Consider the following 15,976-nt stretch of genomic DNA (forward strand, 5'->3'; position numbering starts at 1 on the left):
ATTCACTTATTCACGCTTATGATGTCCTTTTAAATTAATGTCCCTCTTTTATTTTTCGTGATTTTATCTTCTTTTTTTCTTTGCAGGGAAAGATTTGCCTTGACCGAACATCGGTTGCCAATTTTCCTCCTTTTTTCCCCCTCCCCAAAGCCCCAGCACATGGTTGTATCCTAGGTGTCAGTTCTTCTACATCTTCTATTTGAGCTGCTGCCATAGCATGGCAACTAACAGACGGGTGATGTGGTTCCGCGACTGGGAAGCGAAACTGGACAGCCAAAGCAGTGAGCACCAAATTTTAACCATTAGGCCATAAGGGCTGGCTCTTGTGATTTAATCTTTTACAGTAAAATTGCCTTATGGCCAATTAGTTACGTAGCAAAAATATTTGTGATGAAAATGCTTATGGCAAAGATGTCTGCAGTAAATATGCTTGCAAGGAAACTCCCTAGAACACTCAGACCTTCCCCATTTTGTTCCAGGATCCTGGTATCATTAAGTTTTCCAATCAAAAGAGATCTCTTTATTTAACCATCACCCCACATTTTCATTATAAAATACCACCACTTTTTGTAGAAATAGGTAGAATATAAATGATTAATACACTGGTTAGTTATGGATTAAAATAAAGGAATTTTCCCAGTGATTTTATACGGTAGGCAGGGCACATGCTGGATGGCTGTTGGCCGGAAATTAAGCCACTAACTATTCCAGATTCACTAGCTATGTCCAGATCTGGACAAAACTAAAATTATCCCAGCCCACAGGCTATGAAAGTGCCTCCACAAGCAACATCCTTCTCCTAAAGAAAGTGACATTTCAGGCCTGATTGCCTGACTCCCATGAGACTAGGACCGAAGCACTTCCAGCTTGCGCTAGGCCGGCACATCAGGCTCCCCTCCATCTCTGGTCCTCACACTGGCCACGCTATGGAGCTCCCGACACTGTTCTTCCGACAGGACGTTATCCAGGAGAACCCGCTGAGTCCCGTTCAGCTGCTCCGAGTTATAGACAAACGTGATGTTCTCATAGAGCAGGGGGCCACCTGAAGGGACAGAGCACATTGTCTTCTCTGTTACCTCTGTCCCCAAGAAGAGAAGCACAGAACACTCAACAGCTTTCCACATGCACTTGAGGGGAGTCAATTTCCTTGTGAATATTCAGGAATGCAAAGACAAATTGCAAATTTGGTTTCTCATAATGTCATTTGGTTTCTCAATAATGTTGCAATAATAAATTATATTTGTATAGTATTTGGGGTTTGATAAACTATCTTTCCATTTGATTCCAGTGATGATCCTACAAAGCATACTGGGACTTTCATAGGACTCTCCTCTGAGAAGACTTTCCAGAATTCTCCCAGCAATTAGACCCACCTTTCTCCACAGCCCTTGGTTCCTACCTCTGTTACAACATCACGTGCAATGACTTGATTACATGTTTGTGTCCCCAGGCACGACATCCACACCTCGGTGTCAGTGGTATGCAGAGCAATGCCTTTACCAGGAAGCTCAGGTAGTAAAGGCACCATCAGGACAGTCACGCCCCAGTTACAAGACTCCTTCCCAGTCTTCTTCCCACCGCCTACCCGACTCTAGATGGTCTTGCTTTTGGAATATTTATTTTTCTCTGCCCGCTGGGCAAAATCTTCATATTATTTTTTTTTACAGGAGGGTTTCCCGTAGGCACCTACTGTCTCCCTGGACAGAGCCCATAACGTTGTGAAATTAGCCCCATATGGGCTTTTCAGAGGGTGATGCTTAGAGGCCACATTTTGATGGTGAAATTACAAAATCTAGACCTCACACAATCCTTTCCTCACAGAGAGCAGGACTGAAGGACAAGGCCTCCGAGGGTGAGGAAATCTTCAGATTAGCAGAGCGCAACCATCTTGAGCCAGAAAACTGAACGGAAAAGAAAAACACTGTTTTTCTACCCTTTATACTACTCCTAAGGGACTTGCTATGTGCCTGTCAATAACAGCAGCTCCCCATGGAGGGAGTTGGGGGGAGGGCGCAACTTCCTTCATCCCCCCAGTAGAGCAAAGGTCACCGACATACTGGTCTAAGACACATGGGTCGCAAGAGGAAGAGACGGTTGAAATTGGTGTCTACTCTATCTCTTTAAAATGTCAAACTAGGGAACATACTAATTGTTTATTAGTCCAGCTGAAATAAAAAAGTCACTATAGTCCACAATTAATGGAATATTAAAATGATGAGACAGTGTTTCTCAATCTTGAGTAATGTATGATTATCTGTTAAAGCATAAGTTCCCTAAGGAGAGCCAGTGCTAACAAATTATTTTGACTGTGATTTTATTTTCACATTTGCAATCATAAAACTATGAGCACAGTATTTATTTTTCAGTTTCCTCCAACTATAATACCCAATCCAATTTACAAGATTAAATAAAAGCAAGACCATAAAACCAACTAGATTCAAATGAACACTATTAATGAAACGGATAATGTTATTTTGTGGAAACTAAAAAGCTACATTCCACATGAATATTCTACTAACTAATCTGGCCCAGGTACTTCGGAGCCAGCATTCCGCACGATGCTCTCGGTGTGTAATGACTCATTCATTCTACCACAACTTTTCTCTGTTGAAACTACTACAAAACCTTAGGATATCGCGATGAATTTTAGCCTTCACTTGGTCCTAAGAAATTATTTATAAGTTCATCCTACATCATTTCCTGCTAGTCTTCAATCATTGAAGTATTATTAACTGGTGTCAATGTGATGGTAAAACTGCACAGATACCCACTGAGGTAGGTCCAAAATCTCATGGCAATACTTGGCTATAAGGTGTTCATTCAGATGATGCACTAGTTGCCCCTCTTAATTTTTTTAAATTGTCATCAAAATTTATAAATACAGAATTTCTCAGATTCCAGGAATATATCCACAAGGTTCCAGTTTCACTATGTTTTGGATGAACAGAAGACAATATATATATTTTTCTACAATTTAATGTTTCCCAATCTTTGTTCTGCAGAAAAGTTTGTGAGGAAAAAAGAGTTTCTTGATCAAATGTGCTTGGGAAGTACTGGGTTCAAGAAAATTTAAGAGGACTTCTTGGAACTTTTAATATGTCAGCAGGCATTATGAGTATCCTAAGTACTGATATAGTATGCAGCTGTTCTCACCCTTAATGGAGCATAATACCCTTCTCTCTCTCTCTCTCCTTCCATTCCTCCCTCCCTCCCTTCCGTCTTTCCTGTGGCAGAGAAACTCTAAGATAGCCCCTAATGATCACTGCCTCCTGGTATTCAAAGGCTTGTGTAATTTGCTTCCCTCAAGTGTGGGTGGGTCCTGGAACTTGTTTCTAACCAACAGAATTTGCCAAAGGTGATGGGATGTCACATCTGTGATTGCATTACATAAGACTGAAACTTCTATCTTCCTAGCAGACTCAGTCTATTGCCTTCTCAGCTTGCAGTTTGATGAAGAAAGTGGCTGTTTTGGACAGGCTCACTTGGCAAGGAATTGAAGGTACCCTCCAGCCAACAACCAAGTAGGAACTGAGGACTACAGTCCAATAAGCCTTTAGGAAGTCAATTGTGTCATCTGAGCCTGGAAGAAGACAGTGACCCAGCGAAGCCTTAGAAGAGACCTCAGCCTTCATCAAAAACTTGACGGAAGCCTTGCGGCAGACCCTGAAGCAATGGACCCAGTTAAGCTATCCCCAGACTCCTGACCCACAGAAACTGTGAGATAGTAAATGTATGTTATTGTAAGCTGCTACGTTAGTGCTAATTTTTTCACAGCATTGAAAAACCTGTAGACTCCTTCACCCATGGAACCTCTTAAGACAAAACACAGTTAGTTTGGGAGAAGTTGCTGCGATCTATATAGTTGATTAAGATTCATAGCCAAATTAAGGCAGCCCCTCAATATTAGAAAAGTGAACTGCACATTCTACTCCCACTTAGAAATATAAAAAGAGATGTTTCTTCAACAAGAGAGACAAGATACTTGCAGGTTCACTGAAAAGCATTTTCTAACATAAAACTCAAATAGAAATTGAAGGCAGACTAAGGATTCAGTGAACTAGGTCAGTTTGTGCTTTGCCATGTGTTTCTCATTTTCTATATTGAGAATGTATAACTTCAAATATAATTAGCTTATTTTCAAAACATGACTTTAAAAGTTACTAAAACTAAAATATTTAGAAAAATGCCTACCATTCTTAAGCCTGTATAAGTATTTGCTATCATTATTATGACTATTACTAAATCAGTAAAATACGCCTGGTATACTGTGTTAGGTACTGACAGAGACATCTTGAATGAGCATAGAGCATAATGGGGTATATATATATATTTTTTAAGATTTTATTTTTTTTCCTTCTTCTCCCCAAAGCCCCCCAGTACATAGTTGTATATTCTTCGTTGTGGGTCCTTCTAGTTGTGGCATGTGGGATGTCACCTCAGCATGGTTTGATGAGCAGTGCCATGTCTGCGCCCAGGATTCGAACCAACGAAACACTGGGCCGCCTGCAGCAGATGGCGAGAACTTAACCACTCGGCCATGGGGCCAGCCCCAATGGGGTATATTTAAAAGAGGGCTACTGGGATATTGACAATTCCCCCAGCCATACTACAAGTAACACACAAAGATCAGGTGAAGGGACAGCATGCAACATGGGGTCTTAAACATCTAAACTCTAACAGGTACAGGCAGAATCTGTCGTAGAAATCTGCCTTTCATGTAGCTAACACAATCACCACTAAGCAAAGAGTTTTATACAGAGGTTTCTCACACATACATTTAACAAAAAATAACCAACTACCCACTCACTAACCAAAAAGGGGAAAAATAAACCCTGCCATTCAAAAACGCAAGTCTACCAGCTTGCAAATGACTAGTAGCACACCAGACAGAGAAAACATTAAAATAAAAATAAAACTGTATTCCAATAAGTTGTGGTTCCTGGGGCCTGATTTGATAGCTTCAGCCAACTTTTAACCACAGCCCAAGGAGATTTAGTTAAACAACTTAATTCTTCTCTCATTCATAAAATATGTGCCTGGTTCTGACTTCCCAGATGCAATAAAGAGGGATCATCTAGGAAAATACTCCTTTGTGCTCACTGTCTGTGGCTCATGGCGAGAAGAATCATTTTACCATATAGATCACAATGTCATACAAGTCAGGACAAGGGGGTGCAGACTCACAAGCCCTTATATGAGCACGGCCCTTTACAGTTTACAAAAGACTTTTCACATTCATCCTCTCCGAAAAGTTGTTATCCTTCTTTTACAGATGAGGATCATCGGGCCCAGAGAGATAGAGTCTCTAGTTATCCATCACTGAAGAGTAAATCAGACTAAGATAACCCTGCAAACTAGGCCTCTGATTCCAAGTTCAAAATTCTTTCTACTATACCCTCACTGACTCTGGGATTATTATTGAGCAGGACCTTTGGAAAACTGGGGGTTGAAAGGAGAATGGATAAGTGACAGATGTTTTTAGTAAGTTGACATGCATGTCCCATGGACTGGAGTCATCCTGGGATGTGGCCCCAGGTTACTCCCATCTTAATGCTTGGGAGCCACCCAATATCAATACTACTAAATACTGTTAGGTAACCAGAGTAGATGACAATCGCCTTGTGAAAGATAAGAAAAGCTGAAATATATTCTACTCAGTGAAGCATGCATCCTTTCTTGCATCCCTGACATCTGCTTTCATCCAGACCAAGATATGAAAGTGTTTTCTGGTTGAGAACTTTGCCTCTGTCTAATGCTATTCTTAATTTAGACCCTATTTAGATCTCTAGTGACTGTAGAGAAGGTTTTCCAGCGCGTTCCCAGAAAACATTCTAAGATTCATTAGCCCATTCAACTAAGCAAATTCTGCAGAATCGATAAAATTTGGTAACCCAGCCAATCATGATCTTTCTCCATCCCGTGTGGTCTTCTGTTCTATCCTTCCCATTAGCCTTCCAAATCAGTTGCTGGACATCAGATTCCCTGGTAGCCAGAAAAAAAAGTATGCTTTGAAATTTGGCAACTCTCCTAGAGTTTCCCGAGCCTTTACAGCAAAGTGCTGGCTTATTGGCATGTACTTCCTGGGTGATTTCTTGGCTTAAAAAGCAACATGAACTCTCGCTGACCATGAAGCTCTCTGGCACTTATAAAACAGCTTGGGCTTTGTGGCTACAAACTGAGGGTCTAGGTCAGATTAGATAAGCCTATTATCCTGTTTACTGCCTCAAATGGACTTGGAAGCTAAGCAAGGAAAGGGCTGGGAAACGCAAGAGCTGTAGAGAGCCAGAAGTTTTCACATCAGCTAGAGGAATGTGCTGACGAGCTCCCTTGTTGCGGAAAGGAGTCCTGTACTTCTTCTCAATGCAGGTTTTTGAAAACCTCTTCTTGTCTTGCAATTATTTAATCAATAGGGGATACATTTTGGGTATCTAGACACTTCTATACTCCGTCATAAGGTGAAGAAGAGAAAATGGGACTTAGATTCAAAAGCCTGGATTCAAACACCTGCTCAACCTATTATAAGCTATGAGACTTCGGACAAGTCAGTAAATCTCTGCGAGCCTCAGTTTTCTTGCCTGTGAAATGGGGACACATCTCACGTGAGATTCTGTCAGTTTTAACATGAATTGTGCGTAAATTTGCTTGAAAAAATATAAAACACAGAAATAATAATAATTGTTAAAGACTACTATTGCTATTACTACTACTGCTAATAATTTATTACTATAACAATGTCTGGCTCTATTTAAAATCTACTGTTGGCAACGTTACACCTATGTCTCCACTAACTTTGATCTTACATGAGGAGGCATCTAATGTTCTGCTCTCTCCATCTCTGTGCCTTTGTTCCATTTGTTTTGTCCACTAGAATGGCTCCCTTCACGCCTCTGTCAATTCAACCTAAATTCGACTTATCTCTAAAAGCCCTGCTCAGATATATGTGCCTCAAACACCTTAGGTTAACTAATCTAATATCTCATGTGACCTGTCCCTTCAAGTTCCTCTGATAGACAGTCGATTCCACACTATCTAGCCCTCACTCATTTACTATGTGACAGAAGTAAGCCACGTAACCTCTCCAAGCCTCAGGCACTCAACTGAGGATGGCTATAATCGTCCAGCCCCTGCCTAGCTCCCAGGCTTCCTATGGGAAATAGACGAGAGAGTGAATTGGAAGCACTTTGGTGGCAAACTAAAGGTAATGAAATACAAATCTGAGATATTCTTGTTTTTGAGCCTTGCTTTCAGAATTTTATGAACGTAGTAGCTTAGTCTCATTTTTCATTTTCCAGAGAAAGTGGGTTCTGCTTTGATCTGGATAAGCCCAGGTCAAGTCCCACCCTCTCCTCCCCGTCCTTCTAACAGTAAAAGGGCACAGGTACTTACCCTCTCTTAGGTCTCGGTCTATCTTGGGTGATTTTTTCCCCATTGACAATCCATGGACTTCTGCCCCCTCTACATTCACTCCTGAAGGGACTCTGCTCATTCAAAAAAGTTGAAATAGCAATTTCTCAATGAATAAAGATGTTCAAAGGCAAAGGATATATTACCCACGTAGTCTATGACTCCATACTATATAGTTTTGTTGTATACAAGTCCACCTATCTTTCAAGATCAAATGAAATGTCACTGCCTTCATGAGGTTCTTCTCTGTTTCCTCAGTGAGTATGCTCTAGTTCACTTCCCTAAATCTTCTTAGCAAACTTTACTACAGTTAATTAACCTAACCTCTTTGAGATTAGACTTTCAGTCCCACAGAGAAGGAAAAAATGATAAATGATTATGGAAACAATGATAAATTGGTAAGGAAAAAATGATAAATAAATCAGTGAAAAATTATAAATGATTATGTCCACTTTTATAATGCACAGAGTGTTGTATTATAATCTTGAACATAGAGTACATCACTGAACAACAGTTGAATTGAAATAAATGGTGCCCTAGTGTAGTGGTTCTCGACTATTCCAAGAAAGAAGACACAGGTTTGTGTCAAACTTTGCAAAGACAGAAATGATAGCATGAAGTCCTTTCAATATACACAGATTGAACAAATCCAAATGTGCATATACACTCTTGAATCTCTTGCAATCATTTTAGGCACCCAGAGGTTGAGTCCTTGAAGTCTAACCAAAGACAACAAGATGCTGAATAAGAAAATCTGGATCTGCCAGTCCCTCATGGTGAGACTCTAAGAGGATCCTTTGCCTTGTCAGGGCCTCAGTTTCTGCATTTGAAAATGGACAGTCTAGACTATGCGATCTCAAACACGTAACTCCAACATTCTATGATTCCTGAACTGCTCATAACATATAAATTGACTTTTGACTTCTTTCATTCAAAAAAATGAATTCTCTTCATTTTTGATCGAATTTATGACACTTCATATTTTAGCTTGCAATAAAACCTTCTGAGCTTCTTGCTTTCAAATAAATGCAGTAAGGGAATTCAGCATGAACAAGAAAATTACATAGTTTTATTCTATTAATAAATCAAAAACAGCATCCAATTTTCTCTGATTTAGAATCACAGAATGTTTAGCCCTCAGAGATCACCTGATCCAACCCCTTAATTTGAGGAAAGACTTGAGATCCAGAGGGGAAGATAAATTACTCAAGGTCACACATACGTGACGGGAAGAGTTGGGACCAAAATGCAGAGCTCCTAATTCCTAGTTTGGAACTCTTTTAATTATATTTGTTTGCATATCTCATAGAGTTAGGTTCCTCATAATAGATCTGACTCTAACTAACTCTTCTCATCAAAAATAAACAGTTTGTGTTCTGAATGGAGGACTCACCGATTCTCGTCCTGCCGTCCTCCATATCGGATCCAATAATTCTGTTTAAAATTTTAAAAAACTCAGTAGTTTTGTCACTAAAACACTATTTACAGAACTAAAATAAAATATACACTTAAAACATTCAAAAGACTCAAAATATTAGAAAACTTGCATATTATATCAAGATACAACATAGTTTTTATTTTAAAAAATTTAATAAAAAGGAAGGCTAAGGTTGATGCAACTTTGGCAAAGACAAAATGATGCACAAATGGATAGAAATAAACAGCATAGCATTAGCCTGGGTATCTATCCTTTTCTCCAAGAAAGTGATTTAGAATTTGGTGGCAGGAAGACACTTAAAAGAGCATTCAGTCCAACGCCTTTATTTTTTATGAATAAAACAAACAAAAAAGTATAGCTTGGTTAATCCTCTGCACAAGATCATAAGGTGAATAAGCGATTTTCTCTGGGGTCTCTTGGGATAACTCAATTTTAAAAAATAGTAAGTAGGACTGAATACAAACATATTAGAAATGTTACATTACAAATAGCATATTAAAATTATCCTAATTTTTAAAATATACTGATAAGAGATATAACTAAGACAGAAATGAAAAATGTTACAAATGTGCTATTTTACAAATAGTGCTTTTTATAAACATATGACATGTATGTCACATAAAGAACTTATATAGTAACCAACAGACAAATGAACAAAACTCATGTCCAGATAATTCAGATGAGAGGGAAAACAATAATAATCATATGTGAAAAGTTAATTTTTGCTGGTCATCAAAGGAATACAGTTTAAAACAACAATGATGTATCATTTTGTAAATAATATATGAATAATATTAATGATTTAAAAATGTTATTTCTCAGTGCTGAGATGTTTGTGATAAACTGTACTCTTCTGCATTTGCTAGGAGCAGTAAACGTGTCAGAAAACTCGCTTAAAAAAGCAATTTTAAGAACTTTAAAGCTTCTCATATCCTTTGATGGCAGAGTAATCCCACTCCTAGAAATTTCTTTTAAGGATATAGTTCAATAGAGAGAAAAATGCTTAATGCATTAAGTATGATAAAAAAAATCAGAAATAAATGTTCAGCAGAAGAAGAGCTAATTTATTTATTGAGCATCAACTCTATAGATATAGCTAAAAATAATTTTTAAAAGCTGTAAAAATATAGAAATTGCTTATGATATCAGAACAGAAATCTATCTATATCATGGTACTAGTTCTACAAAAGGTATGTCTTCACATGAAGACTGATTAAAAGGCAACATGGACAACTGGAGAAAAGTCAGCGTGACGAGTAGCATAATTGTGATTGATTTGATTTTGTTCTTTTTGAAGTCATTCTAATGTTTAAAATGTTTCAGAGAAAATAGAAAATGTTGCATCCAGAATCGAGGAAGTAAAACAATCCTGAGGCAAATGCATCATGTATAAAATACTTCTCTTCTATCCAAATATATTTGCTTTTGACTTTGGACCTCCGTGATAAGGAAATCTATAAAAGTCTTTTGAAGTTCAACACATCTATAGAGTAAACATGTTCCCCCTTGCCCGGTTTTTGGTAGCCCAAGGCAGGAGATTAGAATCTTCACAAATGGGGCTGGAGAATAAAATCTTAAAAAGAATTCCACTGAATAGTTCTTTTAAAAAAACATTTCCTCTTTCCTCTTTGCTCTTACCGGCTCAGTGTATGAAAATCCCAGACCCTCTGCAGCTGATTTTATTAGTTCTGATTCCAGTTTATGACGCTTCACAAACATTGCCAAATCCTACAGAAAAAAAAGGAGAGAAAATTTATATTTAAATAACAGTTAAGAGATACGATCAATGTTCAAGTAGAAATATTTTTCATTAGACAGCAACAAACGAGTTCAAAACAATTCAGAGCTCCAAAAAATGTCTCCATCCCAACAGAATTTCACAAAAATGTGCTTCTGGCATTAATAATTAAAGTTGGAAAGAACTGAATTCTAGAACCTTTACTAAATTGTTAGATAACTTTAAAAGAAGTGTTGCATTTGCACCAACTCTCCTCAGAGGACCTGGCAGAATGCAGTTTCTTCTCAGGACATTGGTCTCACCTCCCTGGCCTCAATGGACGCTGGGTCAACGCTGTCATCCAACAGACTCTCATAGTAATCCACATTGACTAGGACATCCTCATCATCTGGATGGAGGAGAAGATAGGCCTTGGCACACTCCAAGGCTTTCACATATTCACCAACTGAAAGACCGAGGAGTTGCAGGATTAGAGTCCGCCTAGGTCAGCCTAAAGGATTTCTAAGAGATATTTCAACATGTCTATGAGAGGTCAGCAGTAAACATCAACAAGAAGGAAGATAGGATGACGCTGAGTAGAGTAAGAAGAGATAGCTGCAGATAAAAGGAAGGACACCATTTCAGGTATTTTAAAGGTACTATCCTTTGGTCTGCTATGGTGCTAGTTGTTTTCGATAAATTATCAAAAGTTTCCACTTTTGTTTGTTTCTTGACAATTTACATTATTTAATACAGGTAAACAGAACAGAATTTTGGGATTTAATTCTGGTTTCTGTACTGCATTTGACAACATGATGTCTAAGACCAATTTCAGCAATCCAAATTATATTAACTGCTTTTAAACATAAGAAAAGATGCTCGATCTCTCTCTTTCTCAATGAGATAAATGGAAACTAAAACTATATTGAGACATCAGTTTCCATCTAATGGATTAGGGAATAAATTTGATAATATATTCTGTTGATGAGCAATAAAAAATGTACTCCATATGGAGGAAAATGTGGCAACATCTATCAAAATTACAAATGAATAAACCATTTGACACAGCAATTGTACTTCTAGAAATTTATCCTGTAGATATTCATGTGCAGATGTGAAATGACATACATAAAATGTTATTCATGTGATCATTGATTGTAAGAGCAAAAGATTATAAAACAATGCAATGCCCAATCAGTAAGCAGACATACGAAATAAATTATAGTACAACGACAGGCAGATATAAGAAAAATGAGTGAGAAAGAGCTCTGTGTACTGATACAATTAGGTTGAACCATATAAAATTATCAAAATTTGACCATTTCTGACCTAAACAAATGGCAATTTCATAGTCTGACCCAGTAAAAAAAGAACTGATGTGTTATTAATAAAACAATATAGAGAATAGTGTTGATAACATGTCATCTTCTGTGTATGAGAGGCGGAAATAAGTCAGGGTATGCATGTGTGTTGTTTCTATATAAAATTTCAGAAGGATAAATAAGAAACTGTGGGTGGTGGAGAATGAAATTGGGTTGTGGGGAAAAGGAAGAGAGGGAGGCTTTTGTGACATTTGGTCTTTGAACGTGTAAATATATTACCTGTTAATATTAAGTTGAAAAAATTAAATTTAAAAATCATATAAAACGTCAGTCTAGTGTAAGTTTCAGGACATTATCACAGCATTTGCCCACTTATAGTTTCAGTTCTGCTCTTTTTTTCCTGAGCTGCAGTGACATGAGATGAGACAGAAAATGCATAAATCCCCATTGCTTCAATGGTAAACTGAGGCACACAGAGGAGGAAATCACAAACATGTGATGTCTGTGATGTTGAGAAACACTCCCTTCTCCCGACCGGCTTCACGGATGATCCACGCTTTACCTCGATAGTAGGCAAACTGTAGGTAGTCATAATGCAGGGGAAGAAAGTTCTCAATCGGTGAGAGGCGGCCAGGGCGGGTGGCAAGTTCCCTCACGCATTCATGCTGACAAACCAGCACCTGCATGTAGTGATCTGGAAGACAAGAGCCGAGCAGTGGGTCCCCCCAGTCTGCTGAACATGCAGACTACAAGTCAGAGCCATGGTTACACAAGACATTCCTCACCACACCACAGTCTGCGATAAGTGTCATAATCCTCACTTCAGGACCAGAAAACTTTTTCACAAAGGCAGGAAGTGACTTGCCAAGGCCCCTAATCAGTGATCCCTAGAGTAATGAACAGTAGATGCCAAATCTTCTGGCTCCTGGTCTTTTCCCCGTACTGCACTCTTCCCTTCTGTGTATCCTTTGTTCCACCTCTCCTGAAAGTGACATCTCACCCCACCCATGCCAGCTGAATAGACGACTTTCTTATTTAACAACTTCGGGGTTCTCTGTGGATACTTTAGATGGCCTAAAGTGTCCTGGAGTCTGGCTCGGAGTTCATATCTGGTTATGCTAACGACCGGTTGAGAGAAAGGAACTGCCAGGTAGGTGGGGAGTTCGTGCAGAGAAGCAAAGCAAGAAGGCTCTTTTTCCTTGTTAACAGTTTCAAGTAACATTTCCTAAGGGAGCAATAAAAACAATATTCCTTTACATCTACTGATCAGGAACCTGTTCCACCCAGTTACAAATGAGTGCATCACCCGGACATTGTAAATCCTAATATTGCAGGACTGGTAAAATAGGAGAAGAATGAAAGTTAAAGAATTTGAATAAATACTTTACATCTTTCTGTCTGTCCTCTTTGTTCCCACTCTTCTCACTTGCACTCTCACTTCTCACTCTTTAGCTCTTATGTGGAATGCCTACACAGTGTGGCTGATGAGTGGAGTATGTCCACGCCTGGGATCCAAACCGGCGAACCTGGGCTGCTGAAGCAGAGCACATGGAATTTTAACCATTCAGCCACGGGGCCAACCCCCGACTTTGAGTTTTACAATGAAGATGGAGGTAGTCTTTTCCACAAAGAGAAGAGTTCATTCATGCTTGTGTAAAGCAGGTTCTCTGGGAATGACGATAAATCCATCTGACTTCAAGATTATACAGTTTAATTTACCACAACTTCCTCCCTTCAAAAAGTTCTCTGGGGGCTGGTCCCATGGTGCAGTGGTTAAGTCTGGAGTGCTCTGCTTTGGCAGCCCGAGTTTACAGGTTTGGATCCCAGGCACAGACCTACACCACTCCTCAAGTCATGCTGTGGTGGCGACCCACATACAAAATAGAGGGAGACTGGCACAGATGTTAGCTTAGGGCTAATCTTCATCAAGCAAAAAGAGGAAGATTTGCAAGAGATGCTAGCTCAGAGTAAATCTTCCTCACCGAAAAAAAAAAAAAGGCTCTGTATTAGGCAGAGTTTGGCTTGTTATCTCCATGATATTGAAGAGAGACTCCAAAACACAACAGGAAGGAAAACTTGTTCCCGTGTATAAGAAAATGTGCCAGTTATCGCATAACCTGTCTAACTCAATCCTATATAGCACAGCTAATAGAATCTCTGCTGTCCGTTGGCTGTTAACTGCAGTTGGAGGACGTAAGGGGAAGAATGAGTTCTGTTTATTTGATTAGCATGTTGGAAATAAATGGCCAGCTGTTTTATTTCTTAAGAAAACAACAAACAAGCCTCAACTGTTTTCTCCTAGTCAGCTGGCCATTTGCATTCCTCCTTACCTTCTAATGCACACTCCTCCTAATTCCAAATGACAAGCAAAAGGAAAGGAGGGAAACACACCCCGTAAGAACCCCAAATCTAAATGAAAGTACTTTTCAAAGCAAGATATAAATAACGGCAAAATAAGAGTGACAAAATGATATCATTTAGGACTTCAACAACCATGGCTAGTGATAAATAACTGCATTCAGAAGCCACTTGTGTTTTTCTGCAATTTTTAATGTTCTTCTAAGTCTGAAATTCCAGTATTCTGGCTTTCCAAATACATTCTGTATTTTAAAAGCCACTATTACTCCTAATTTAGGACAGTATTGAACCATACAAGAATTTACATGGAGTTATGATATCACTTTTTCATAGTTTTATTCCCTGCCTCCATTTCATATCAAATGTTACTGCACAATTAATATGTTCTAATAAGTTTGAGATCCAAGACACTTGTGTAAGAATACTTTTTAAAATTTTCTTCTCGTAACAAATTAGATATGCTTCAAATTCCCAAGGAGACTTACCATATTTCTGTGATATATAATATTTAGTTGAACTTGAGGGATTATGATTTTTTTAATCACTTTTCTTTATTGGAAGTGGGGGTGATGATAGTGGTAGCTGTGTTAAGTATTAAGAGCCTGAATTAGAAGACCTCTGTTCTTTTCCAGCAACCAACATGCTGTGGTGACCTCGAGCAAATCACTGAATGTTAATCTGTGTGAATCTGTCAGTCAGTTTTTCTCAACCAGATAGATCTCGGATATTTGCCAAAGTTGTTTACTGGCCTTGGTAGAGGCAGGTGTAAAGGCGAATGTGGGGGTGGAGGCAGGGTACGCAGCTTGCAAAACCACAGGTTAGTCAACTCTAATAAAGGAAAACACTGCCGAGTCTCAAAATAAAAGATTAAAGAGATACTCAGCAATTGAAATGGGAAACACACATAAAACTGACATTCAAATGAGCAGTGCTCACAAAAATGCAGGCAAATGGCTCTCGTGGAGGCTTGGCAAAACAAAATCTTTGGGGAAAAAACCCTCAATAATTCAGATACTTGCATTTATTTTAGGTGAAGTGAGTTGATTTTAGGTAACTGAGTGTGTGGCAAATAGGTCATTTGACAAAATGATTTTTGGTCTACCTCCTAGCCTAAATGTGGATAGCTATTCCCTAATTGTCCCCCTAAAAGACAGTAACAATTTATGACCTACATTTTCACAAACATGGACTATTGACACTTTTAATCTCTGCAATGTGATTGATGGATGTGTCATCTCCTTCCTGCGTTCATTCCCTCAACTCATTCATTTAACAAATATTTACTAAGCACCTACTATTGACCAGCCACTATACTTAGGCACGGAGGATTAAGCCCTTAACAAGACAGGGCATTAGCCAAGTTAGAGGAAAACAACATTTTCAAGGTCTGTAAGTGGAAATGAGCATGGCATATCCAAGGAATTAAAAGAAGAGTAGTAGGAATGGATCAAAGAGACAGAAAAAGAGGGAGGATAAAAACATACACAAGTGCACAGTCATGAAAGTCCTTGTTAGGGGTGCTGCGTTTTAGTCGAAGTGCAGTGGAAGCCACTGGGGGGTTTCAGCATGGCTGTGAGCAGATTTTCATTTTTTTAGAAGACTGTTCTTTCTGCCTACAGAGTAAAACGTGATCGGGACATGAGGACCAGCAAGGAGGCTTTCACAACAGTTTAGTTCAACTATACTGTTGTTTTGAACCAGGGTGGGAGCAAAAGGAGTGGAGAGAACCAGGAAATC

At 38.9% G+C, this 15,976-nt stretch overlaps 1 protein-coding gene across 3 annotated transcripts in view; it reads right to left on the reverse strand.

Annotated features, from left to right (window-relative positions):
- P3H2 (prolyl 3-hydroxylase 2) overlaps positions 1 to 15,976 on the reverse strand; it is a 153,670-nt gene that overhangs the window by 15,624 nt on the left and 122,070 nt on the right. For all 3 annotated transcript variants that reach the window (XM_008540813.2, XM_070583428.1, XM_070583427.1), the window contains exons 4-9: positions 12,444 to 12,575; positions 10,883 to 11,025; positions 10,481 to 10,570; positions 8,798 to 8,838; positions 7,387 to 7,478; positions 915 to 1,042 (exon numbers count right to left, since the gene is read on the reverse strand). In XM_008540813.2, coding sequence (XP_008539035.2) covers positions 915 to 1,042; positions 7,387 to 7,478; positions 8,798 to 8,838; positions 10,481 to 10,570; positions 10,883 to 11,025; positions 12,444 to 12,575 — 626 coding nt within the window. The remainder of the gene's footprint in view (positions 1 to 914; positions 1,043 to 7,386; positions 7,479 to 8,797; positions 8,839 to 10,480; positions 10,571 to 10,882; positions 11,026 to 12,443; positions 12,576 to 15,976) is intronic.

The sequence above is a fragment of the Equus przewalskii genome, chromosome 18 (genome assembly GCF_037783145.1).
Source record: "Equus przewalskii isolate Varuska chromosome 18, EquPr2, whole genome shotgun sequence".
NCBI lineage: Eukaryota > Metazoa > Chordata > Mammalia > Perissodactyla > Equidae > Equus > Equus przewalskii.